General features: G+C 44.3%; 2 protein-coding genes and 1 long non-coding RNA gene across 9 annotated transcripts; 1 reads left to right on the top strand and 2 right to left on the bottom strand.

Moving 5' to 3' along the window:
* Positions 1-133: 133 nt before the first annotated feature.
* LOC137348961 (uncharacterized) lies at positions 134-8,958 on the top strand. 2 transcript variants are annotated; one of them, XR_010969174.1, is made up of 3 exons: positions 134-654; positions 1,438-1,538; positions 5,584-8,958. It is a non-coding gene; the product is annotated as an uncharacterized lncRNA (long non-coding RNA). The 2 variants fall into 2 exon arrangements; XR_010969173.1 differs by having other exon boundaries at positions 134-676.
* On the bottom strand, positions 8,412-25,969 carry LOC137348958 (gastrula zinc finger protein XlCGF7.1-like). Of its 6 annotated transcripts, XR_010969170.1 has the most exons (5): positions 25,862-25,969; positions 25,537-25,707; positions 24,395-25,048; positions 12,095-17,973; positions 8,412-11,631 (listed from the first exon to the last, which is right to left on the bottom strand). XR_010969170.1 is itself a non-coding variant. In XM_068014197.1 (4 exons), the coding sequence occupies exon 4, from the start codon at positions 17,084-17,086 to the stop codon at positions 16,520-16,522; it is 567 nt and encodes a 188-aa protein (XP_067870298.1). In that variant the 5' UTR covers positions 17,087-17,973; positions 24,395-25,048; positions 25,537-25,707; positions 25,862-25,969; the 3' UTR covers positions 8,412-16,519. The 6 variants fall into 6 exon arrangements, 5 of the variants coding, with proteins under 5 accessions (XP_067870298.1, XP_067870301.1, XP_067870299.1 ...); XM_068014197.1 differs by having other exon boundaries at positions 8,412-17,973; XM_068014200.1 differs by having other exon boundaries at positions 8,412-17,965.
* LOC137348538 (zinc finger protein 239-like) lies at positions 17,131-25,614 on the bottom strand. The gene is made up of 4 exons (XM_068013843.1): positions 25,537-25,614; positions 24,610-24,750; positions 17,232-17,635; positions 17,131-17,158 (listed from the first exon to the last, which is right to left on the bottom strand). Exons 1-4 carry the CDS (start codon positions 25,612-25,614, stop codon positions 17,131-17,133), a joined length of 651 nt encoding a protein of 216 aa, XP_067869944.1.
* Positions 25,970-26,268: the final 299 nt, after the last annotated feature.

The raw sequence follows: 26,268 nt of genomic DNA, 5'->3' as shown, positions 1-26,268 counted from the left end.
GGTCACGGGGACCTTGAAGCTCCGCCCACTATATCGTCGCCAAACGGCCGCGCATGCGCTCTGTTCCCCGCTCAACACGATGGCGGCTGCTAACCTGGACCTGTTCCCGGGAAAAAGCCCCAGAGCTGCACCGCGAAACGTGGAGATTCTTATTCGGGGCTTGCAGCCTGCACCAAGTGTTTCGGAAGTCTTCCTGACCACCCGCCGGCTCCATTCCTCCCCAGCGCCCCGCCGACTCTCACCCGCTGCAAAAACATCTCGAGCATTCGCGCAGCTCTGATCAACAGTGCGCATGCTCCAAATACAGTCCAGCCCCGCGCCTGCGCGCTGGGCTCCTGTGCTGTGAATTTCACAATGTTTACAGCAGAGAAAATGACAAATAAGAACGGGAAATGCTGGAAATACTCAGCAGGTCTGATAGCATCTGTGGATATTCTACAAAGACAGTTCTGAGTCTACCAATTTAAGTTAGATGTTAACTTGCTTAAAGTAAATCCATTTGAAATAAATTGGTTAAAGGATGCTGAGTGTTTGTCGGAGGCGCGACGAGGATTTTTTTCCGCATCGAGAAGTTTGAACGGGAGACGGTTTAACGGTCGCCAGCGTTGCCATGGCTGCGGGGGCGGGGCTTGGTAACGGTGCGCGCCGGCACAGGTGGGCGCTCGAGCAGCAGCAGGTGAGCGGCCAGGAGCAAGGCCGCGGAGAGAGCCTGGGGTTCGAGTGGGAGCCGACAGGCCTCTCTCCTGGGGAGGACACCACTCTGACTGGGGCCACCCAAAACACTGAAACACGGGGATTTTAATGTCACAGCCTTTGAGGTGGAGGCAATGGGTGCGAGAAAACCTGGTTGATAATTACTGAGCTTGGATGGGTTTTGGTGTCTCCAGTGGGTGGGCTTCAGATTTTCCACCAGTCCCTTTGAGGAAAGGACTGGCTGCAAGTTTTTACTAATTCATTCTTGGGATGTGGGCATCGCTGGTAAAGCTGGTATTTATTACCCTGTCCCTAGTCTCCCCTTGAGAAGGTGCTGGTGGTGGGCGGCCGCCTCCTTGAACCGGTTTCATACGACTGAGTGGCTCGTTCAACCACTTCAGGGACAGTTAATAGTCACCCATGTTAGTGTAAGACTTCAGTCACATATCCAGGTCCAGACCGGGTAAGGACAGCAGGTTTCCATCCCTCGACGGGCATTAATGCATCAATTTTCTGCTAATTACAAAAAAGTGGAGCTTTCGATCCTTTATCCCTTTGCTGTTTGTGGGATCTTGCTGTGCACAGCTTGGGCTGCCCACGTTATCCTACATTACAAGAGTGAGTGTACATTTTGAAGATGCTTAATTGGCCGAAAAGCACTTTGGAACACCCTGTGGTCAGGAAAGGTGCTGTATCAATGAGCATTCTTGGGCTTCCACTGATAACCAGCTTTTTTATTTCCAGATTTTGACTTTCAATTCTCAAACTGCCACGGCGGGATTCAAACTCTTGGCCTCTGGATTCAAGTAACAGAGCCACAATTGAGTGCTTAATTGGGGAATTTGGTAAGTGTGGGAATTTCAAGGGCTGATGATCTCTTTCTAAAATCTAGTCAAGTTTCCATTTCACATGAAACTTGACTTTCACATTGAATTGTGATTCTTTTCCATCTTAGTCAAGATGCCTGCTCGTGTCAGCTGCACAGTTAGTTACTTAGGTAGCTAGTTAGAACTGGTTTCCTAGTCAGCAGGGCCTGACTCAGGTCTGCGGAATTCTAGTTAGTATAAATGCAGAAGGTTTTGCTAACACACAAAGTAAGTAGCACAAAGATCTGTTCGACTGTGAGAGAACTGAAGTCGGGAATTTGTTCAGTGTGGGAATTTGGTGCAGTGAGGGAGGAGGTACTGTTCTGGTCTTTTACAGAACAAGCAGTGATCCAAGAGAGGGAGCCGGGGACACTGAGAGCATCAATTAGGAAGCAGGTAGGTGATCGGTTGGTGAGTTTTAAGTTTTTTTTTCCTTTTCTAAACTGGGTCAATAGCTTAAACTGTTACTGGTGAGATAAAAGTACTATAAAAGTACTATATTAAATTTGTATGGCATTTGGCATTTCTTCGCAGATGAAGATTTTGGGAAGGTTGTACTTTTGGCTAGAGGCCCGCTGGGTGGACTCCCAAGTTTTTAAAGGATTCTCCAAAGTCTATCTCTGCACATAGGCTGGTCAGGCCTATCAGTGACTGGCAGATTCTCCCACAGTGGGTACAAGTAAAGGTGTAGTTGCTGCTGGGGGCAAATGGTGCTATCCTTCTCCTTATCTCTTTCATGCTGGTTCTTCGCTCAGTCTCAAAGGTGTCTGTAGCCCTCCTGATGTAGCATCTCCAGGCATCACGATCTATGGCCTGCACATCCCACTGGCGATGGGCGATGTGGCACAGTCATCAGCAAAAAGAAGTTCACGGATGAGTTTTCCTTGTGTCTTTGTGTGAGCCTGAAGATGCTGAGGTTGAAAAGATGTCCATCAGTCTTGAAGCGTACATAAACTCCCTCCTTAAGGTCTTCCATTGCATGCTGCAGCATCATGCTGAAAAAGATGGTGATAAGGGTCAGAGCCAGCACACATCCCTGCTTCACAGCATTGGAGATTCTGAAAAGACTCAAGAGCTTGCTGTTTTGCTTGACTTGTCCATACTGATTTTCAAGAAACTGCTTCGTCATGGCCAGGAACTTGGGTGGGCATCCGAGTTTTTCAAGGATTTTCCAAAGTCTATCTCTGCTCACAGTGTCGAATGCCTTGGTGAGGTCAATGAAAGTAACATACAGGCCTTTGTTTTGCTCACAATACTTTTCTTGTAATTGTCTGAGTGCAAATGCCATGTCTGTAATGCCCGTGTTTGTTCTGAAACCACACTGACTCTTTGGGAGGTTTTCTTCCACAACGGTAGGCACAAGCCTGTTCAGAAGTATTCTAACCAGGATCTTCTCAGCAATAGAAAGGAGGGTGATCCCACGGTGTTTGGAGCTGTCTGATTTTTCTCCTTTGTTTTTGTACAAGATGTTGATAACGGCATCACGAAGATCATGTGGAACTTGGTGTATATTGGTGTATTCAAGGCTTCGGGTGGAATTCCGTCGACTCGGGGCTTTGTTGCTCTTCATTTGGTTGATGGTGGTCGCAGTTTCCTCCAGAGTTGGACTCTCATCCAGTTCTTCTTTGATGGGCTGTTGTTGGATGCAGTTGATAGCAGTATCATGCACTTGGCACTGAAGAGCGTTTCAAAATGCTCCGACCAGCGATCCAGGACTGACTCCTTGCGAGTGTGTATGGTCTTGCCATCGGCGCTCCTCAGAGGGTTTTGGGTTTAATATGCTGGTCCATCGACAGATTTTAGTGCTTCATAGAAACTTCTAATGTTGCCAGTATCAGCGTCCAGTTGATTTTTTCCCGCAAGTGCGACCCACAGTCATTTTGGATGTTCCTCAGTTTACGTTGGAGGGTGTTGCATGCTTGACGCTAAGCTGTCTTTTTCTCTTGGCTGGCCGGCTGAGCCTGATGAGCTGACCTTTTCATTTTTAGCTATTCTTGAATTTCCTTGTCATTTTCCTCAAACCAGTCCCTATTCTTCTTGGTGCTGGGTCCAATGACTTCGTTGGAAGTATCCAGCACTGCAGCTTTGACGTGTTCTCAGTGTTCTTCTGGAGTGGAATCAGCAGTGAGATCAGGATGTTCCAGTCTAGTCTGTAAGATTGTTTGATATCTATCTCTGCAACATGAGGCTTGCAGGTTGCTGACTCAGAATTTCTTGGGCTTGGGCTTGAAATGGAAGTTCAGCTCTGAGTGAACAGGCCGATGGTCTGATTGACAGTCGGCACTGGGCAGGACTCCAGTATGCAGGATGTCCTTTAGGTCACACTGATGCACCAAGATGTAATCTATCAGGTGCCAGTGTTTAGAGCAGGGCTGCATCCAGGTTGTCTTGAAGCGATCATTTTGTTGAAAGAAATGTTGGTTATGGACAGCTGCTTTTCTGCACAGAATTCCAAAGTGATAAAGCAGTTTAAAAAGCAGACCCAATCCTTGTCTTTATATATAGAAGCAGAGAGTACAAAGGCAAGGAGGTTATGGTTAATCTTTATAAATCACTAGTTAGATCTCAGGTAGAGTTCCGGGCACCAGTCTTTAGAAAGGACATCAATGCTTGGTGAAGGTGCAGAGGAGATTTACTAGAATGATAGCAGGGATGAGGGGTTTCAGTTCTCTGGAAAAACTGGAATTGTTCTCCTGAGAGCAGAGAAGGTTAGTGGGAGATTTAATAGAGGTGTTCAAAATTCTGAGGGGTTTTCATAGAGTAGAGAGGGAGTAACTGTTTCCTCTGGCAGGACAGTCAGTAACCAGAGGACACAGATGTAAAATAATTGGCCAAAAACGCTGGGGGTGGTAGGGGGAGAAATGATTTTAGGCAGCGAGTTGTTTTGATCTGGAATGCACTGCATGAAAGGGCAGAGGAAGCAGACTCAATAATAAGTTTCAAAAGGGGAAATTTTCCAAGACTATGGGACTATAAGTGAAACAAAGTGCTGGAAATACTCAGCCGGTCTGGCAGCATCTGTGGAGAGAGAAACACAGTTTACATTTCAAGTCTGTGACCGTTCATCAGAACTGGCAAAGGTTAGAAATGTAACAGAAAGGCGGGAGTGGGTAAAAAAAGGGATTGTCTATGATAGGGCAGAGGGCAGGAGAGATTAAATGACAGAGATGTCATGGAACATGTCATGTTGTAGTAAAAGACAAAACATTCATCCAGAGAGCATGTTAATGGCGGAATAATGAACAGCTCTGTTCAAAAACAATAACATGAAAACAAGTTTAAGACTGGCACATGGTGAAAGACTACAATAAAAATGGCAGTCATGGTCTGAAATTGTTGAACTCATTGTTGAGTCCAGAAGGCTGTAGAGTTCCCAATCCGCAGATTAGGTGCCGTTCCGCAAATTTGCATTGAGCTTCACTGGAAAACTACAGCAGGCTGAGGAGAGAAATGTGGGCATGAGAGCAGGGTGGTGAATTACAATCGGTGTGCTTGCGGACTGAGCATAATGAAATTAATTGGATTGCTGTTTCAGAGAGCCAGCACAGGCACGATGGACTGAATGGCCTCCTTCTCTGCTGTATTATTATATTAAGTAGTGAGGGTCAGGAAGTGTCTGTATAAGGAGAAATGGAGAGTGATCAAGGAGAGACCATCTCCCTAACTGGGAGCTATTACAATGGAAAGGGAGGGCCAGAGTGTTAGAGGAGGGGGAGAGAGCACATACACCCAGACAGAGTCAGCACCTTCAGGGAAGGGGGAGAGAGAGGAGAACCAGTGAGTGTAGAACTGAACCCAACCAGAGTCAGCACCTTGGGAGGATAGAAACATTGTCTGACAGGTAAAATGTTAGAGATGGTGCGATGCGTTTGGATTTCAGCACAGGGAGGAGGGAGAGTGTGTGGGATGGGGATTTACAGCTTTGAGAAATGAGAGAGGAAAGAATGTTCCAGAGACTAGAATTGTCTGTTCTGAATTTCTATCCTGTACTGACAGTGATGACTTTTGTTAACTCCTTTTACAGGGTATTCGAAGGGGAGGATTTGCAGACGGGAAACTCAAAACAAACATCATGTCAAGATCAGACAGTCACTTGATTCATCAGCACCTGAATTTCATCATCCTTTGAATGTGGAAGGAGAAATGTTTGTTTGTTTTGTCTGTGGGGAAAAGATTTCAAACATCATTGTGACTGGAAAAGTGCTGAGACAAACGCACCCGAGTGAGAGTGTTCCAGTGCACTGACTGTGGAAAGAGCTTTAACCAGTTACACAGGCTGAAAAAACATCACACCATTCACAGCAGTGAGAAACTGTACATGTGTTCTGTGTGTGGACAAGGCTTCAACTGATTATCTAACCTGGAGAGACACAAGGACACCCGCACCACGAAGAAACAATGGAATTGTGGGGACTGTGGGAAGGAATTCAGTTGTCCATCCCAGCTGGAAACCCATCGGCACAGTCACACCAGGGAGAGGCCGTTCACCTGTGTGGGAAGGGATTTGCTCTGTCGTTCAACCTCCAGTTACACCAGCGAGTTCATACAAATGAGAGGCCTTTTAAATGTTCAGACTGTGGGAACCACTTTAAAATCTCACCAGATCTAATTAAACACCAGCTTGTTCACACTGATGAGAGAACATTCAGTTGCTCTCACTGTGAAAAGAGCTTCAGACAATCAACTCACCTGATTCAACACCAGTGAGTTCAGACTGCTGAGAGACCACTTACCTGCTCCATGTGTGGGAAAAGATTCACTCGATCATCTCACTTGCTGATTCACCAGCGGGTTCACATGTGACTGCCTGGGTTGGATTCTGCTGTTAATCACATCCAGAACTAAATCCTGATAATAACCCCTCGAACTGGGCTGGAGTTTAAAATTCTGGATCTCTGTCAAATGAATCAGTTTTACTGGAGATATGTGTGTTGTGGTCTATATTTCTCCAGGATAAGAGGAGACTAATTGACATCCTGTCATAACTGCTCCATTTTTGAGCCTTTTCTTCTTTCTAACTCTAGATTATTTCAGTTCTCCTACCTTTGGTTACACAAGAGTGCTTCTCCTAGCCTTGGGATCCAGGGAAAGTGTTGGTAGTATGCCCGGGATCACCAAACACAAAATCCAGTCTCTTAATCACTTTCAGCTACTGGACTTATTCTGTGCCCACGGCATCTCTCTCATCTTCGATGTGTGAATAGAGCATCACGCCTGCAAACTTGGTTTAAATTTAAATCCACTCAGGAAATATATTTAACAGGAGCCTGCAGGGTGATGAGACTCTGTTAAGCTGCCGGTGTGCTGCTGTACTGCTCTGTATTTTACCTGCAATGGAATATAACTGAACCTTTGTCCCAATTTAACCTTTGCTGTTTTGAAATGTGGGTGTAGATTAATGAGCCTCACATCCTTGCTCATGTCTGCTGCAATTTTGTAGAAAATGGATGTGTAAAGAGATGGTTTTTGTGGAGGTGTGAAACAATTAAACAGTATCTGTGTGTGATAGTGACACAGCCTTGTGCTCACAGTCAGAACTGCGGGTACAGGTTTATGTTGGTTAGAATTATTAAGTAGTTTACATTCAGTGCAAAGAAGTAATACTTAACAAAGACAATAATCACAGTCTGATCCTCAGAACCTCGGCGGTAACCCTCCGAGTCACTGTGGCACAGTCTCTCTTTCGCTTGCTGTGTTCAGCTGACTGAAAATTCTCTTCTTTCTTCCTCTGGGTTTTTTGTGCTGCTTCTCATGTTCACTAGCTGTTCTTTTAAACCCTTTTTCTCCTTTGAGCCTAGGTGGTAACTGATAATCGCCTGGGCTATCTCACTCATTCTATTTAATCAACATTTTTGAAAACTTTAACATTAAATTTATGCTTAGTTTTCTAGGATCACTTTATCCCATTTTCTTGCAACTTACTTATTCCTTATTTAGAAACTTCATACAAACAGTTGTTGCATGAATTACAGCAATGTCTTTAACTCTAATGAAAACAGATCTTCGAAGCTTTCAACTTTCTGTTTTAATTGTAACTTAATTAATGTTCTGTTTTTCATTATCTTTCAGTTTCAAACATACCACTACGTTCTTTTCATATTTAACTCAAGGTTTCTTTTTCGCTGTCCTACCAGTTTTTTTTTTTCACATAACCTTGGCTCAGCCTCATACCATGTTTAACTGAGCTTACACATATCGTTATTTTAACAATTTAAAGCATTATTATTTATCATCACTTCTAATCAAGCTTATACTTTTTAAGACAGTACACCAAGCAGTGAACTAACATAGAAAATTGCCTTGGGTCTGCAGTCACATGTAGGCCAGACGGAGGAATTTCTTTCCCTCAGGGACATGATTGAACCAGATGGGTTTTTACAACAATGATAGTTTCATAACACCATTACTAAGACTAGCTTTCAATGCCAGATTTTTGAATTAATTGAATTTAAATTCCACCAGCTGTCATGGTAGGGTTTGAACCCATACCCACAGGGTATTAGCCAGTGACATACCACCATCTCCTCAACACTGCAGCTCACTGCGCACAGGAGAATATCTGTTCTCTAACACCTCGAGGGCACAGAAGAGAAAAAGACCCCAACTGTAAAATCCCTCAAATCATTTGTAAATATTGTTCAAATGCTGACAGGTTCCAACTGTCAGTTTCCATTACAGTGAAGTCAATGGAAGATGGGAGAGTGGTTATGCTGGAACAAAACAATAGTTAGACCACAGATAGAGTACTGTGTACAGTTCTGGTCACTCTGTTACAGGAAGGATGTGATCACACTAGAAACAGTACAGAGGAGATTTACAATGATGTTGCCAGGACTGGAGAATTTTAGTTATGAAGTTTGGATAGGCTGGGGTTGTTTTCTTTGAAATGGAGGAAGCTGAAGGGAGATTTAATAGAGGTGTAGAAAATTATGAGGGTCCCAGATAGATTGGTTAGGAAGAACTTATTTCACTCAGCAGAGAGGTCAATGTACAGGAGGCATAGATTTAAAATAATTGGTAGATTTAGGTAGGAGTTGAGATTTTTTCACCCAGAGGGTAGTGGGAGTCTGAAACTCACTCCCTGAAAGATTGGGAGAGGCAGAAACCCTCATCCTATTTAAAAATGACTTGGATATACACTTGGGGTGCTGCAACCAACAGGACTAAAAACCAAAAGCTGGAAAGTGGCATTAGACTGAATAATTGTTTCTCACTGGCACAGATACGATTGGCTGAATGGCCTCCTTCTGTGCTGTAAATTTCTATGCTTCTGTGATGACAAGTGGTCCTTGTGTTTTATCCAAGACAGGCCTCAGCCCAGTCATTTGCTTCAAGTGTTGATGTGATGGTTCAAGCTAAGAGGTGCCAGGTATCGGGAGCAGCTGGAGCAGTGAATAAAATCTGTCAGTAAATACCGATATAGTTTATCTGCTTCTAGTTCTATTTTAATAACTTCTGCTGAATGTGGCCCTCACCCAGTGGCAGGATATCGGATCAGACCCACCATGGAAAATGAGTTTGACATGATTGAGATAGACAATGTCAACCGGATCCTCAGTATCTCTGTAACCTCCTCCAGACACACAACCTTCTATGTAAATACAAGTTGTTGTTGGATTACACCCTGAGATTGACAATATCAACCGGATTCCCCTCATCCACCAACATAGCAACGTCTTCACAAAACACAAACAAGTTTATAAGATGCGACCTTCTTTTCTGGAAGCCATGTTCAGTATCTCTAATGGCTCCTTCTTTTCCCCAGTGATCAGAAACAGCATCTCTCAGGATCCCTTCAAGCATCTTCCCTGTGATCGAGCTCACACTGATGGGCCTGTAGTTCCCTGGCTCTGATTTGTCTTCGATTTGGAAAATGGGAACTATATGAACTTCCAATCTCAGGAACAATCCCTGACTATTGAGCTGTTGAAGATACGGGCAAGGGGCTCAGAGAGCACCCGTCCCATCTCTTTAAACACCTTTGGGTGGATATCATCTGGACCTGGAGCACCATCTAGTTTGAGATTTCCTATTTTATCCAGGATGACAATCCCTTTCTATTTTAATATTTATGTTATTGTCGCCAGCACATCCACAGCTAGAATCTGAACATCATCCACAGGAGTACAGACTGATGTGAAATAGTCATTTAACAGCTCTGTCATAGCCTGGCAATCTGTTTCAATCTGTCTTGAACTGTCTCTCAGTGGCTCGAAACCATCTTTAACCGTCTTCTCACTCCTGATGAAGCTGCAAAAGCTTTGACCGTTATTACCACAATTGTGCAGCATCTTCTTTTCCAAAGATCTCGGAGCTTCTCTAATGGCTGCTCTTGTCTCCCTCAATTGTGGTGATATTTGTCCCTATTCTCCTGGAAATTGAATCCATCTCGATCCAAACTGGGTTCAGTGTAAGAAAGTTCGGGGAGTCAGGCATCATTCACCCCTAGACCTACACTGGCAGGTAAAACCCCAGATGGTTCCTTCGTAAGGATTCCTCTGGTTCCTCACCATGTATTTGTCAGGATTCTGAAAGCCAGCTTTCTTACAGTCTATTCCCTGAGCCTCCAACAGTGGGAGTGATCCCAGAGTAACAGTGGGGATTGCACCCCTGTAGATGTTCCATGTATTTTTAGTTATTCTGGTATCTAACACTCACACATCAATAAAACAGGGAATTCTTGGAAACGTGCTGCAGGTCCTTCTTTATCTGGAGATCAAATGTCTCTTTATAATTGGACCAGCAGTTAACAGGCTCCTGTAAACTCCTCCACCTGCTACTTTAATGCAGACTAAAATTTATTTCATTTCAAAAGGTTTGTTTGAAATGAAGTAACACCTGTGCTAAAATGGTGGTCTGAGGACGGTCACACAAACATCTTCAATCTCCACAAAGTAATTACAATAGTGATTTTCAGACTGGAAACTTAAACCTGCCGTTTCACTTTTAGTTAGGAATAGACCACAGTTTTCCACCGATCTCTGATTTGACATCACATTTCCAGCATTCACCGTTGTTCTTTTTTGATTCTAAACACAGTTGTAAAGGAGCCTTCTGTTCTGTGTCTAGGAGCTCTAAACCGTAGAAGAGCGCGGCTGGGACACATTTCTTACACGCCTCAGGATTAACCCACACAGAGATTCTGCTGTCATGAAGAGAGACGAGAAAGACCAAAGTGCCGTTTGAGCCTCTCAGTGTCACCCTGAAGGACTGTGTCCAGGCTGAAGTTCTGTTCCTGCCGTACGATCCTCCCCCCAGATTGTCCTTTCTGAGCTCCAGTCAGGTGATGCTAAACACTCAGGTAGGAAAGAGAAATAATCTACCAAAATGTACTTAAACCAAAGCTGATTTATTTCAAATCTATCCAGAATATAAACCTCCAGCCCAGTTAGAGGGTTTATTAACCACACCAGAAACAAACCCCAACTGTCAGAATAGAAACAGAGAAAATTTACAGCACAGGAGCCATTCAGATCACTGTATCTGTGTCCGCTGAAATAAAAGCTATCCAACCTATTCCCACTTTCCAGCTCTTGGTCTGTAGACCCGTAGGTTACAGCACTTCAAGTGTATATCCAAGTGTTTCTTTTTAATGTGATGTGTTTCTGCCTCTCACACCATTTCAGGCAGTGAGTTCCAGAGCCTCTGTACCCTCTGGGTAAAATGATTTCTCCACTTCCCTCTAATGCTTCTGCCAAGTACTTTAAATCTGTGCATCCTGGTTATTAACCTGTCTACTCAGGGAAACAGGTCCTTCCTATGCACTCCGCCTTAGCCCTGCACCATTTTATACACCTCAATTAAATCTCAGCATCCTCCATTCCAAAGAAAACAACCTCAGGCTATCCAATCTTTCTCCATAGCTAAAATTCTCCAGTCCTACAAACATCTTCATAAATCTCCTCTGTATCCTTTCTGGTGTGATCACACCTACCCTGTAATGCGGAAACCAGAACTCTACGCAGTACTCTAGTTGTGGTCTCAGTAGTGTTTTATTCAGGTCCAGCATAACCTTCCTGCTCTTGTAATAAAAACAGAAATTGTTGGGAATACTGAGCAGCTCTGGCAGCATCTGTGGAGACAGAAAAAGAGTTAACATTTCAGGTCTGTAATGTTTCATCAACAGAAAATGCTGGAAATACTTCCTGCTCTTATAGTCTATGCCTCGCTAATAAAGGAAAGCATCCCATATGCATTCTTAACCACCTTTACTATCTGTGCTGCTACCTTAAGGGGTCAGTGGACATGCACCCCAAGGTCCCTCTGTTTCTCTACACTTTTCAGTATTCCATCAGTAATATTGTATTCCCTTGCCTTGTTGATCTTCCCCAAATGCATGAACTCATCCGGGATGAATTCATTTGCCTCTTTTCTGCCCACCTCACTAGTCCATTGATATCTTCCGGCAGTCGATAACTTTCTTCTTCATTATCAATAACAAGACAAATTTTTGTATCATCTGCAACTTCTTAATCAAGACCCCAACATTTAAGTCTAAATCATTAATCTATAATCACAAAAAGCAAGCGGCTTACTGCTGAAGTGAGGGAACGCTTTTGAGAAGAGACAGTTGGCTTGAGTCAGACATTTGCCAGAATGTATTTGGGAATTCAGAGCAGAGGGGGAAAGAGTGGCTCCTTTTCCTATCTTTTTCAGCCTCCAGCAGTTGGTGAGTCTTCTTCCTCTGACTCCAAGGTAGATGAGTGCAACTTTCCATTACTTCAGCTTGAATTACGAACTAATTGACTAAAAAAAGTTTGGACAGAGATGGCAGGGCCAGTGGTGTGCTGCAACTGCAGCATGTGGGAATCTGTGGAATGCACTGCAATCCCAGACAACCATGTCTGCAGCTTGCACGACTTCAGCTCAGAATTGCTGAGCTGGAGACTGCGTTGTAGGCATTGTGGAACATTAGGGAGGGGGAGCATTACCTGGACACTTCGTTCCAGGAGGCAGTCACATCCCTTAGAGTAGGGAGAACATTAGAGATGGCCAATGGTCAGGGACAGGAGGGTGTGACTGCAAGTGAGGCAGGTAGGGGGAATCAGCATGTAGTGATGGAGGAGCCTCAGCTCCTGACCTTGTCCAACAGGATGAAGAGAAGGATTGCAAGGTGGATGAGCGGACTGACCATGGCACCGTGTGAAAGATGCCATTCCACTGGGGGGAGTGAAGAGGAATGTGGTAGTGATAGGAGACAGTATAGTCAGGGGGATAAATACTGTTCTCTGTAGCTGTGACCGGGAGCTCCGACAGCAGTGTTGCCTGCCCGGTGCCAGGGTTAAAGGCATCTCCTCGCGGCTGGAGAGGAACCTGGAGTGAAAGGGGGAAGGATCCTGTTTTCATGATCCATGTGGGAACCAATAATAGAGGTAGAACCAGAAATTATGATATGCTGAGAGAATTTGAGGAGTTGGGGTCCAAACTAAGACACAGAACATCAAAGGTAATCATCTCCGGATTGTTACCTGAACCACGTGCAAATTGGCACAGGGTCAAGCAGATTACAGAACTAAACGCGTGGCTCAAAGAGTGGCGTGGGAAGAAGGGGTTTCGATTCTCGGGGCACCGGCATCAGTACTCGGGGAAGAGGGAGCTATTCCATTGGGATAGGCTTCACTTGAACTGGGCTGGTACCAGTGTCCTGGCCAATCGCATATCTAGGGCTGTGGACAGGGCTTTCAGCTAATGGTGGGGAGGGTTTGGGTAAAGGGAAATTTAGAAATCCAAAGAGATAGGTCAGGGCATCGGAGCAGGATAGTGATGTGGGTAACACTCAACAGAATGGAACAGGAAGGAACAGAGTTTAACAAAAATGGTACATTGGCAAATAAGATCATTGCAGGGAATAGAGGTAAAAGAATGAAATTAAAGTTCCTTTATCTGAATGCACGAAGCATCTGTAACAAGACAGATGAACTAATGGCACGAATAGAGATCTAAATGTTTTCGATCTAATTGCCATTACCGAGACATGGTTACAAAGAGATCAAGGTTGGAAAATAAATATTCCAGGGTACATTTCGGAGAGACAGACAGAATAGCAAACGAGGAGGGGTAGCCCTTTTTGTAAAGGATGGCATAAGGACATTAATAAGAAGGGATCTGGCCTCAGAAGATTATGAAGTAGAATCAGTTTGGGTGGAGATTAGGAATAGCAGGAGTCAGAGAACACTGGTGGGAGTAATTTACAGGCCCCCGAACAGTCTTTATATTATTGGGCAGAACATTAAATGGGAAATTATTGGAGCGTGTAAAAAAAGTAATGTATTAATTGTGGAGGGCTTTAATCTGCATATAGACTGGGACAATCAAATTGGCAACAGTGGTCCAGAAGATGAATTTGTAGAATGCTTTTGTGACAGTTTCTTGGAGCAATACATTGTAAAACCAACTAAGGATAAAGCTATCTTAGATCTCGTATTGTGTAATGAAGCAGGGTTAATCAGCAATGTCATAGTAGAAGATCCAGTGGGAAATAGTGATCAGAATACCATTGAATTTTGTGTTAAGTTTGAAAGTGACACATTTCAATCACAAACAAGAATGTTAAACTTAAGCAAAACCAATTCCAAAGGTATGAGGGGAGAACTGGCTAAGGTTAATTGGGTAAATAGACTGGAAGGTATGGCGGTAAATCAACAGTGGGAAACATTTAAACAAATCAAAGGGTTCAACAAAAATACATTCCATTCAGAAACAAAAACTCGTCCAGAAAGACCCATCCATCTGTGGCTCATTCAGGAAGTTAAGGAGATTATTAGACTAAAAGAAGAGGTTTACAATGTTGCAAAAAAATATTAGCAAGTCTGAGGATTGGAAGTGTTTTAGAAACCAGCAAAGGGCCACCAAAAAGTTGATAAAAAGGGAAAAAATACAATGAGAGTAAACTAGCCAGCAATATAAAAACAGATTGTAAGAGCTCTTATAAGTACATAAAAAGGAAGAAAGTAGCTAAACTAGATGTTGGTCCCTTAGAGACAGGAGAAATCATCATGGTGAATGAGGAAACGGCAGAGGCATTGAACAAATAGTTTTTGTCTGTGTTCACAGTAGCAGACACAAGTTCCATACCAAAAATAGGCAGTAACCTAGGGCTAAACAGAGTGAGGCAATTAAGGATATTGATATCAGTCAAGAAAAAGTATTGGAGAAACTGGAGGGACTAAAATCTGACAAGTCCCCGGGACCAGATGGCCTACATCCTAGGGTTCTAAAAGAGATAGCTGCAGAGATAGTGGTTGCACTGGCAATGATTTTTCAGAATTCCTTAGATTCAGGAATAGTCCCGTCAGATTGGAAGTTAGCAAATGTTGCATCACTTTTGAAGAAAGGAGGTAGAGAGAAAACAGGGAACTATAGGCCAGTTAGCCTAACATCAGTTGGTGGGAAGATGTTGGAAACTATTAAGGAAGTCTTAACATTGCACTTAGAAAAGCATAGTATGATTAGAACAAGTCAGCATGGTTTTACTAAAGGTAGATCCTGTTTGACAAATTTATTCGAGTTTTTTGAGGATGTAACTAGTAAGGTAGATAAAGGGGAATCAGTGGATGCAATATACCTGGATTTTCAAAAGGTATTCGATAAGGTGCCACATAAAAGATTAATAGGCAAGATAAGGGCTTATGCTTTTGGGGGTAATATATTAGCGTGGATAGAGGATTGGTTAACAGACTGGAAACAGAGAGTGAGCATAATTGGGACATTATCAAGTTGGCAGGCAGTGAATAGTGGGGTGCCGCAAGGATCAGTGCTGAGGCCTCAGCCAGCTAGTTACACTCCATATTAATGACTTGGATGAAGAGACAGAGAATAATGTATCTAAGTTTGCTAATGGTACAAAGCTCAGTGGAAAGGTAAGCTGTGGGGAGGATGTAGAGAGGCTGCAAAGAGATATAGACAGGTTAAGTGAGTGGGCAACATGATGGCAAATGGAGTATAATGTAGGGAAGTGTGAAGTTTTTCACTTTGGTCGTAAAAATAGAAAAGCAGAATATTTTTTTTAAGAAGTGTGAAACTGGTAAGTGTTGATCAGAGAGACTTGGGGGAACTCATACAAGGAATGCACAAAGTTAACTTGCAGGTGCAGCAGGCTATTAGGAAGGCAAATGGCATGTTGGCCTTTATTGCAAGGGGATTGGAGTATAGAAATAAATAAGTCTTACTAAAATTGTACAGGGCTTTGGTGAGACTGCACCTGGAATACTGTGCGCAGTTTTGGTCTCCAACTTTAAGAAAGGATATACTTAGACTGGAGGCAGGGCAGCGAAGATTTACTAAATTGGTCCCTGAGATGAGGGGGTTGTTCTATGATGAGAGACTGAGTAAATTGGGCCGATATTCTCTGGAGTTTAGAAGAATGAGAGGTGATCTAATTGAGACATACAAGATTCTGAAAGGGCCTGATAGGGTAGAAGCTGAGAGATTGTTCCCACTGATCAGGGAGTCTAGAACACGGGGACACAGTCTCAGGATAAGGGGTCAATCATTCAGGACTGAGATGAAGAGAAATTACTTCACTCAAAGGGTTGTGAACCTTTGGAATTCTCTCCCCCAGAGGGTTGTGGATGCTCCATCATCGAATACATTTAAGGCCGGGATAGATAGGTTTTTGGTCTTGCAGAGAATCAAGGGAAATGGAGAGCGGACAGGAAAGTGGAATTGAAGCCCAAGATTAGCCATGATCGTAATGAATGGAACAGCAGGCTTGATGGGCCATATGGTCGATTTCTGCTCCTATTTCTTGTGTTCTTGTGAACACTGTGGAAACTGGACTGGAAACAGGCTTCCAGTCAGGATTCAGTTCTGGACGTGATTAACAGCAGCAATAACAGCAGAATCCAATCCCTGCAGTCACTTGTGAACCTGGTGGTGAATAGCCTCTCCCTGGTGTGAACATCTCTGGTGTGTTAGCAGAGTCCTTTTACTTTTAAATCTCTTCTCACAGTCAGAATATTTTAACGGTCTCTCGTCAGTATGAACAAGTTGGTGTTGAGTGAGGTGGGATGCGTTTGTGAATCCCTTCCCAGAAATGGAGCAGGTGAACAGTCTGAGTGAATTCGCTCGTGTGTCAGAAGCTCAGATGAATCAGTGAATTCCTGACCACACTCAGTGCAGGTGAACGACCTTTCCCCAGTGTGAGTACATTGGTGTTTCTGCAGATCCTTTTTGCTTTTTAACTTCTCAAAGTCAGAACATTTGGAAGGTCTTTTATCAGTGTGAACAAGTTGGTGTGTCAGTAGGGTGGATGAATGAGTAAATCCCTTCCCACACTCAGTGGAGGTGAACGGCCTGTCCCTGGTGTGACTGCATTGGTGGTTCAGTAAATTCTTTGTGCATTTAAATCTCTTCTCACAGTAAGAACATTTAAAGGCTCTCTTATCATAGTGAACCTGCTGGTGTGCACAGAGCTTTGATAAAACATTAAATGCCTTTCCACATTCTAGACAGGTGAATGACCTCTCTCCAGTATGAACTTGATGTGCACAGAGGCTGGATGATTGAGTGAATCCCTTCCCACACATGGAGCAAGTGAACGGCCTCTCTCCAGTGTGAGTGCGTTGATGGTTCAGTAAATCCCTTTTAATTTTAAAACGCTTCTCACAGTAAAAACATTGAAAAGGTCTGTTATCAGAGTGAACAAGTTGGTGTCTCAGGAGGTGGGCTGACTGTGTGAATCCCTTCCCACACACGGAACAAGTGAATGGCCTCTCCCCAGTGTGAGTGCGTTGGTGTGCCAGTAGATACTTGGTGCTTTTAAAGCTCTTTTCACAGTCAGAACATTTAAATGGCTTCTTATCAGAGTGAACCCACTTGTGATGCCGGAGGGTTGATAAAGCATTAAATCCCTTCCCGCATTCAAGGCAGATAAACGGCCTCTCTCCAGTATGAACTCGCTGATGTGTATAGAGGGTGGATGACTGAGTGAAACCCTTCCCGCACACACAGCAGGTAAATGGCCTCTCCCCAGTGTGACTACGTCGATGGGTTTCCAGTTCAGACGGGTAATTGAATCCCTTCCCACAGTCCCCACATTTCCACAGTTTCTCCGTGATGCGGGTGTCCTTGTGCCTCTCCAGGTTGGACGATCAGTTGAAGCCTCATCCACACACAGAACACTTGTACAGTTTCCCCCCGCTGTGAATGGTGCAATGTTTTTTCAGGCTGTGTAACTGGTTAAGGCTCTTGCAACAGTCACTGCACTGGAACACTCTCACTCAGGTGTGTATGTATGTATCTCGGTGCTTTTCTCACACTGATGTTTGAAATCTTTTCCCACAGACAGAACAGAAAAACATTTCTCTTTCCACATTCAAAGGCTGATGATATTCAGATCCTGATGAATTGAGTGATTGACAAATCTTGACAGGATGTTTGGTTTGGTTTCTGCAAATCATCCCTTTCTAATACCCTGGAAAAGAGGTTTACTCATGATTACATTGGCCTTTTTTTTGTTGTATATTCATTCAGCCCAGCTAATCTGTGCTGGTGTTCATACCCGACATGCGTCTCCTCCCATTCCATCTACCTCATCTCAGCCTTTAAGAATATCTTTCTATTCCCTTTGCTGTGATCTTGTTTGGTTTAATTCTGAAAGCATCTGAGCCATTTGCCTCAACCACTTCCTGTGGTAGTGAGTTCCACATTCTACCCACTCTACGAGTAAAGAGATCGCTCCTGTTGGATTGATAACTAACTACCTTGTATTTATTGCCCCTAAGTTTGGATTCTCCCGCAACTGGAAACATTCTCTCCATATCTACCCTGTCCAACCCATTCATAATTTTAAAGATGTCTATCAGATCATCTCTGTCTTCTCTTTTCTAAAGAAAAATGGCCCACCCTATTCAATCTTTCTCAATAACTATAATTTATCAGTTTACAAAAGCCATCATTCAGTCTAGGATAGAATTCAGAAGAGACAAAGATTTCTCTTGGTTTGAGTTTTCTATGTGTAAATCCTCTCCTTTAACTCCTCTGTAAATGGAGTTCACAAAGCCATCACTGTCAGTCCATGATAGAAATTCACAGCACTTCCCTCATTATTGTAATTTCAGTTTTAGATGTGATTCTTTTACACCTTTTGATTACAGATATCATTATCATTCCAACCATCGTCAATTAAGTGAGAGAGGCTGTGATTCTCCTGATCACCTCCTCAACATTGACTCGTTTATTCTGTCTGATATAAACCAACCCCACACTCACTGACACCAATCTCCTCCTGTCTGATATAAACCAACCCCACAGTCACTGACACCATTCTCCTCCTGTCTGATATAAACCAACCCCACAGTCATTGGCAGGGGGATGGGAACCTGAGAGGGAGCTCAGATTGGACGGAATCAAACTTGTAATTTGTCAGGGGTGTGGGAAGCAGGAGGAAATATCAGAGAGGCATACCAAGGTGCACAAAATACTGACAGAGATAGCACTAGAGTAAGGAACACAGTTATTAGGTGGGGTCAGAGTAAGGGAGAAAGTAATAAAGTCTAAATCAGGGCTAATGTGCATGTATGTGAATGCATGGAGTGTGGTTAATAATACTGGTGAGGTACAGGCCATGTGGAAATATGATGTGGCTATAACAGAGACCTGGCTCAAAGAAGGGCCTCCCTGGGTGTTAAATGTTCCTGGATACAAGGTGTTCAGGAAAGATAGGAAAGGGAAAAAAGGTGGAGGGGTGGTGGTATTGATTCAGGAGAAAAAGGATGTCCCAGAGGGGTCGAGGGCAGAATCAATTTGGCTAGAGCTAAGGAACAAAAAAAGATTTGGTTACATTGCTTGGTGTTGGCTATAGGCCACCAGCTAGTGGGAAGGACATTCAAGAACTATTTTCAAGGAAATTACTGAGAAGTGCAAAATTTATTTGGTAGTTATAATGGAATTTATTTATCCAAACATAGACTGTTGTAGTAGTAGCGTAAAGGGCAGTGAGGGGCAAGAGTTCCTAGAGTGTGTTCAGTAAGATTTTCTACAGCAGTATGTTTCTAGTCCAGCAAGAAAGGAGGCACTGCTAGACCTGGTTCTTGGGAACGAGGTGGGCCAAGTGGATCAAGTGTCAGTAGGAGAGCATTTAGGGGACAGTGATCATTGTATCATAAGGTTTAGGCTGACTATGGAAAAATACAAAGAACAATCCAGAGTAAGAATAATTAACTGGGGGAAAGCCAACTTCAATGGGGTAAGAATGGAGCTGGAGCAAATAAATTGGAGTCAAATGTTGGCAGGAAAACAGTAGCTGAACAATGGGCTACCTTCAAAGAAGAGATAGTTCAGGCACAGTTAAGATATGTACCCTAAAAGGGGAAGGTAGGACAAACAATTCCAGAGCTCCTTGTATGACAAAAGAGGGAGAGATTGAGATAAAGAAGAAAAAGTGTGCTTATGACAGATGCCAGATAGAAAATACTATTGAGAACCAGGGACAGGATTAATCTCCAATTGGAGAGGCAGGGATAATCAAGGATAGTCAGCATGGCTTTGTCAGGGGGAGATCATGTCTAACAAGTTTGACTGAATTTTTCCAGGAGGTGACTAGGTGTGTAGGTGAGGGTAAAGCAGTTGATGTAGGCTTTTGATAAGGTCCCGCATGGAAGAATGGTTAAGAAGGTAAGAGCCCATGGGATCCAGGGCAATTTGGCAAATTGGATCCAAAATGGGCTCAGTGGCAGGAGGTAGAGGGTGATGGTCAAGGGTTGTTTTTGCGATTGGAAGCCTGTGACCAGTGGTGTACCACAGGGATCGGTGCTGGGACCCTTGCTGTTTGCAGTGTACATTCATGATTTAGACGTGAATATAAGAGGTATGACCAGTAAGTTCGCAGATAAATAAATGATAGGAAAATTGGTGGTCTCGTAAATAGTGAGGAGGAAAGCCTTCAATTACAGGACGATATAGATGGGCTGGTAAGATGGGCAGAGCAGTGGCAAATGGAATTTAATCCTGAGAAGTGTGAGGTGATGCATTTAGGGAGGACTAACATGGCAAGGGAATATACAATGGATGGTACGACCCTAGGAAGTACGAGAGTCAGAGGGACCTTGGTGTACTTGTCCACAGATCACTGAAGGCAGCAGCACAGGTAGATAAGGTGGTTAGGAAGACATATGGGATACTTGCCTTTATTAGCTGAGGCACAGAATATAAGAGCAGGAAAGTTATGATGGAGCTGTATAAAACGCTAGTTATGCCACAGCTGGAGTACTGTGTACAGTTCTGGGCACCACACTATAGGAAGGATGTGATTATACTGGAGAGGGTACAGAGGAGATTCACAAGGATGTTGCCTGGGCTGGAGCATTTCAGCTATGAAGAGAGAAGGGTTCTTTTCCTTAGTGCAGAGAAGGCTGAGGGGGGAGCTGATTGAGGTATACAAAATTATGAGGGGCATAGATAGGAAGAATCTTTCTCCCTTAGTGGAGGTGTCAGTAACCAGGGTGCAAAGATTTAAGGTAAGGTGCAGGAGGTTTGGAGGGGATTTGAGGAAAAAAATTTCACCCAGCGGGTGGTTGGAATCTGGAACACACTGCCTTAAGGGGTGGTAGAGGTAGGAACCCTCACAACATTTAAGAAGTATTTAGATGAGCACTTGAAACGCCGTAGCATGCAAGGCTATGGGCCAAGAGCTGGAAAATGGGATTAGAATAGATAGGCGCTTGATGGCTGGCACGGACACGATGGGTCCAGAGGGGAAGTGAAAAAGCAAATAAGAGAAGCAAAGTGAGTGCATGAAAAGAGACCGGCAGCTAACATTAAAAGGAATCCCAAAGTTTTCTATAGACAAATAAATAGTAAAAAGGTGGTAAAAGGAGGGGTGGGGCTGATTAGGGACCAGAAAGGGGATTTGTGCATGGAGGCAGAGGGCATAGCTGAGGTATTAAATGAATACTTTGCATTTGTCTTTACCAAGGAAGAAGACGCAACCCAGGCAATGATGAAAGAGGAGATAATTCAGAAACTAGAAGGGTTTAAAGTTGATAAAAAGGACATATTAGATAGGCTGTACTTAAAAGTGGATAAAGCACTAGGATCAGATGAGATGTATCCAATGATACGGAGGGAAGTGAGCGTGGAAATCGCAGAGGCATTGGCCATAATTTTTCAGTCTTCCTTTGACTCGGTGGTGGTGCAAACGTTACACCCTTGTTCAAAAAAAGGGTGTAAAGATAAGCCCAGCAACTACAGGCCAGTCAGTTTAACTTCGGTGGTGGGGAAACTTCCACAAGAAATAATTTGTAACAAAATTAATAGTCACATGGACAAATGCGAGTTAATTAAGGAAAGCCCAGCATGGATTTTGTAAGGGAAAATCATGTTTAACTATCTTGGAGTTTTTTTGAGGTAACAGAGAGGGTTGTTGAGCGCAATGCTGTTAATGTGATGTACATAGACTTTCAAAAGGCGTTTGATACAGTGCCACACATCAGACTTGTGAGCAAGGTTATAGCCCATGGAATAAAAGGGACAGTCGCAACATGTATATGGAATTGGCTGAGTAACAGGAAACAAACAATAGGGGCTAATGGATGTTTTGGGCTGGAGATTTGTAGTGGAGTTTCTCAGGGGTCAGTGTTGGGACCCTTGCTTTTCCTGATATATATTAGTGGCCCAAACCTTGGTGTACAGGGCAGTTTCAAAATTTGCAGATGATACGAAAATTGGAAGCATTGTGAACTGTGAGGAGGATAGTGTAGAACTTCAACAGGACATAGACAAGTTGATGGAATGGGCAGACAGGTGGCAGATGAAGTTCAATGCAGAGAAATATGAAGTGATTCATTTTGATAAGAACATGGCGAGACAATATAAAATAAAGGGTACAATTCTAAAGTGGGTGCAGGAGCAGAGGGACCTAGGTGCATAAGTCATTGAAGGTGGCAGGACAGGTTGAGAGAGCATACAGTATCCTGGGCTTTATTAATAGGAACATAGAGTACAAGAACAAGGAAGTTACGTTGAACATGGATAAGGCACTCGTTCGGCCTCAGCTGGAATATTGCATCCAGTTCTGGGCACTGCACTTTAGGAAAGACGTGAGAGCATTGGAGAGGGTACAGAAAACATTCACAAGAATGTTTCCAGGGATGAGAAACTTCAGTTATGAAGATAGTCCCAACCTTTCCAGTCTGTTTTCCTTGAACAAAGAACAGTACAGCACAGGAACAGGCCATTCGACCCTCCAAGCCTGCGCCGATCTTGATGCCTGCTGAAACTAACACCTTCTGCACTTCCGGGGCCCATATCCCTCTATTCCAGTCCTATTCATATATTTGTCAAGATGTCTCTTAAACGTCGCTATCGTATCTGCTTCCACCACCTCCCCTGGCAGCAAGTTCCAGGCACTCTCCACCCTCTGTGTAAAAAAACTTGCCTCGCACATCCCCTCTAAACTTTGCCCCTCGCACCTTAAACCTATGTCCCCTAGTAACTGACTCTTCCACCCTGGGAAAAAGCTTCTGACTATCTACTCTGTCAATGCCGCTCATAACTTTGTAAACCTCTCTCATTTCGCCCCTCCACCTCTGTCGTTCCAGTGAAAACAATCCTGGTTTTTCCAACCTCTCCTCATAGCTAATGCCCTCCAGACCAGGCAACATCCTGGTAAACCTCCTCTGTACCCTCTCCAAAGCCTCCACATCCTTCTGGTAGTCTGGCGACCAGAATTGCACGCAATATTCTAAGTGTGGCCTAACTAAGGTTCTGTACAGCTGCAGCATGACTTGCCAATTTTTATACTCCATGCCCCGACCAATGAAGGCAAGCATGCCGAATGCCTTCTTGACTACCTTATCCACCTGCGTTGCCACTTTGTGACCTGTGGACCAGTATGCCCAGATCTCTCTGCCTGTCAATACTCCTAAGGGTTCTGCCATTTACTGTATACCTCCCACCTGCATTAGACCTTCCAAAATGCTTTACCTCACATTTGTCTGGATTAAACTCCATCTGCCATTTCTCCGCCCAAGTCTCCAACCGATCTATATCCTGCTGTATCCTCTGACAATCCTCATCATTATCCGCAACTCCACCAACCTTTGTGTCGTCCACAAACTTACTAATCAGACCAGCTACATTTTCCTCCAAATCATTTATATATACACTACAAACAGCAAAGGTCCCAGCACTGATTCCTGCGGAACACCACTAGTCACAGCCCTCCATTCAGAAAAGCACCCTTCCACTGCTACCCTCTGTCTTCTATGACCGAGCCAGTTCTGTATCCATCTTGCCAGCTCACGTCTGATCCCGTGTGACTTCACCTTTTGCACCAGTCTGCCATGTGGGACCTTGTCAAAGGCTTTACTAAAGTCCATATAGACAACATCCACCGCCCTTCCCTCATCAATCATCTTCTCTTAGAGAAGAGAAGGCTCAGAGCTGATTTGATAGAGGTATTCAAAATCATGAGGGGTCCGGACTGAGTAGACAGAGAAACTGTTCCCACTCATGAAAGGATCGAGAACGAGAGAGCACAGATTGAAAGTACTTGGTAAAAGAAGCAAAAAAGTGACACGAGGAAAAACTTTCACACAGCAAATGATTAAGGTCTGGAATGCACTGCCTGAGAGTGCAGGTTAAACTGAAGCATTCAAAAGGGAATTAGACAATTATATGAAAAGGAAGAATATGCAGGGTTCTGCGGAGAAGGTGGGGAAACGGAACCGAGTGAATTGCTCTTTCAGAAAGTCGGTGCGGACACAGTGTGCCGAATGGCCCCTTTCCGCACTGTAACAATTCTGTGATTCTGAATCTCCTCCGTCTGATATAAACCAATCCTACAGGCCCAGAAATATTAAAGTGAGCCAGTTACTTCGATTGGATTGCTGTACCTGATGGGAGGGTCAATATTTGTGGACTCTTGATTCGCCATCAATTCTCATTCCTCTTCTTTCTGGTGGATAATGGAGGTGCCACTGTGAATAATGTGCAAGTCAGCAGAATCAACTCCGAACTTGCTGGTGTGTCAACAGCTGGGATAACTAAGTGAATCTCTTCCTACAAAGGAGGTGAATGGCTTCTCCCTAGTCTGAACTCATTGGTGTACCAGCAGCTCAGATGTGTCATTTCCACAGACACGACAGATGAAAGGTCTCTCCCCAGTGTGAAATTGCTGGTGTCTCAACAGAGCAGTTGACTGAATCCCTTTCCACACAAGGACCAGGTGAATGTCTTCTCCCCAGTGTGACTGTGTGATGAATTTCCAGCAGGAATGGGTAATTAAATCCCCACATTTACATGGTTTCTCTGTGGTTCTGGTATCCTTGTCTCTCTCCAGATTGTGCGATCAGTTTAAGTCTCGCTCAGGCACAGAACACAGAACTTTTTTTTCCCCTATGCTGTGTTAATACAAAGATTTTTTTCAGGCTGTGTATCTGCTTAAAACATTTCTCCTTCCATATTCAAAGGCCGATGATATTCAGGTCCTATCTTGGCATGATATTTAGTTCGAGTTTCCCATTCTGAAATCCTCCCCTTCTAATACCCTATAAAAGGAGTTTACAAAAGTCATCAGTACAGGATAGAAATTCAGAACAGACAATTCTAGTTTCTGCGGAACATTTTTTTCTCTCTTATTCCCCCAAAGCTTTAAATCCCTGTCCCACCCACTCTTCCTCTTCCCTGTGCTGAAATCCAAACCCATCTCTTTTCCTGCACTGCCAGTTTTCTCCCTTCGTCTATTCTGGCTGGGTTCAGTTCTCCAGCCCCCAATGTGTAGAGGGAAAATCAAATCAATGCGTCAATGATTTTTTCTCCTGGATACTGGGAGCCTGAAGCCCCGCCCACTGTGTCGTCACCAAGATCACAACGCATGCGCTCTGCTCCGCTCAATCACGATGATGGTTTTTCGATAAATGGGCCTGCTCCCGAGAAAAAGCCCCGAACTGGAGACGCGGGACCTGGAGGTTCTTATTCTGGGCTTGCGACCTACTCCAGGTGTTACTGAAGCCTCCCCTCCTCATCCATTCCTCACCTGCGCCCCGCCGACTCTCACCCGCTGCAAAAGCGACTCCAGCACTCGCACAGCTCCGATCAAAGTGCTGCTACGCATGCTCTAGATATCGTCCAGCATCGCGCCTGCGCACTGGGCTCGTCTTGTGAACAGGGCAAGTTCCTCAGGGAAAGGTTCCGAGACTTCGGCCATCTTTGTAAAGAAGACAAGTAAGCCGACAGTAAAATGAAAATATACCTGCATAATATTTGCCCAAGAAGGACTACAAAATGAGGTTCACACCAGCTGGGAAAGGATAAAGACAATTTTGTTAGTAGAAAATAAGTAATATTGTCAAACGTCTTACAGGACATGGTAAACATCTTTCTGTGGGGCAATGCAGCTTCATTTCGCCCGGCTAAACGTCCGTTGGAGCAGACTTGCCCCGAACAAAGACAGCGACGATGGGGGCGGGGTTTGCAAATCTGAGGACGTCTGACGTTTCAGCCCCAACCGCAGCCAGTGCGCATGTCGGGGGGGCGAGCGGGGGATTTGTTTCCGCATCGAGAAATTCGAGCGGGAAACGGTTTAACGGTCGCCGGCGTTGCCATGGCTGCGGGGGCGGGGCTTGGTAATGGTGCGCGCCGGCACAGGTGGGCCCTCGAGCTGAGCAGCAGCAGCAGGTGAGCGGCCAGGAGCAAGGCCGCGGAGAGAGCCTGGGGCTCGAGTGGGATGCGACAGCCGGCAGTCCCCTGGTTGGCCTCTCTCCTGGGG

This window comes from Heterodontus francisci, chromosome 34 (genome assembly GCF_036365525.1).
Source record: "Heterodontus francisci isolate sHetFra1 chromosome 34, sHetFra1.hap1, whole genome shotgun sequence".
Lineage (NCBI taxonomy): Eukaryota > Metazoa > Chordata > Chondrichthyes > Heterodontiformes > Heterodontidae > Heterodontus > Heterodontus francisci.
This window is presented reverse-complemented; position numbering and strand designations above follow the sequence as displayed.

Bases quoted from the DNA above. Each gene is read 5' to 3' on its own strand.
- LOC137348958 (XM_068014197.1), bottom strand. From the start codon at position 17,086: ATGTGTGGGAAGGGATTCACTCAATCATCCAGCCTCTGTGCACATCAA.
- LOC137348538 (XM_068013843.1), bottom strand. From the start codon at position 25,614: ATGCGTAGCAGCACTTTGATCGGAGCTGTGCGAGTGCTGGAGTCGCTT. The intron at 17,636-24,609 runs GTACACCAATGA...TCCAACCTGGAG, and splicing joins ATGACACATCTGAGCTGCTG to AGGCACAAGGACACCCGCAT. The intron at 17,159-17,231 runs GTCAGCCCACCT...TACTGTGAGAAG, and splicing joins TGTGGGAAGGGATTCACACA to CGTTTTAAAATTAAAAGGGA.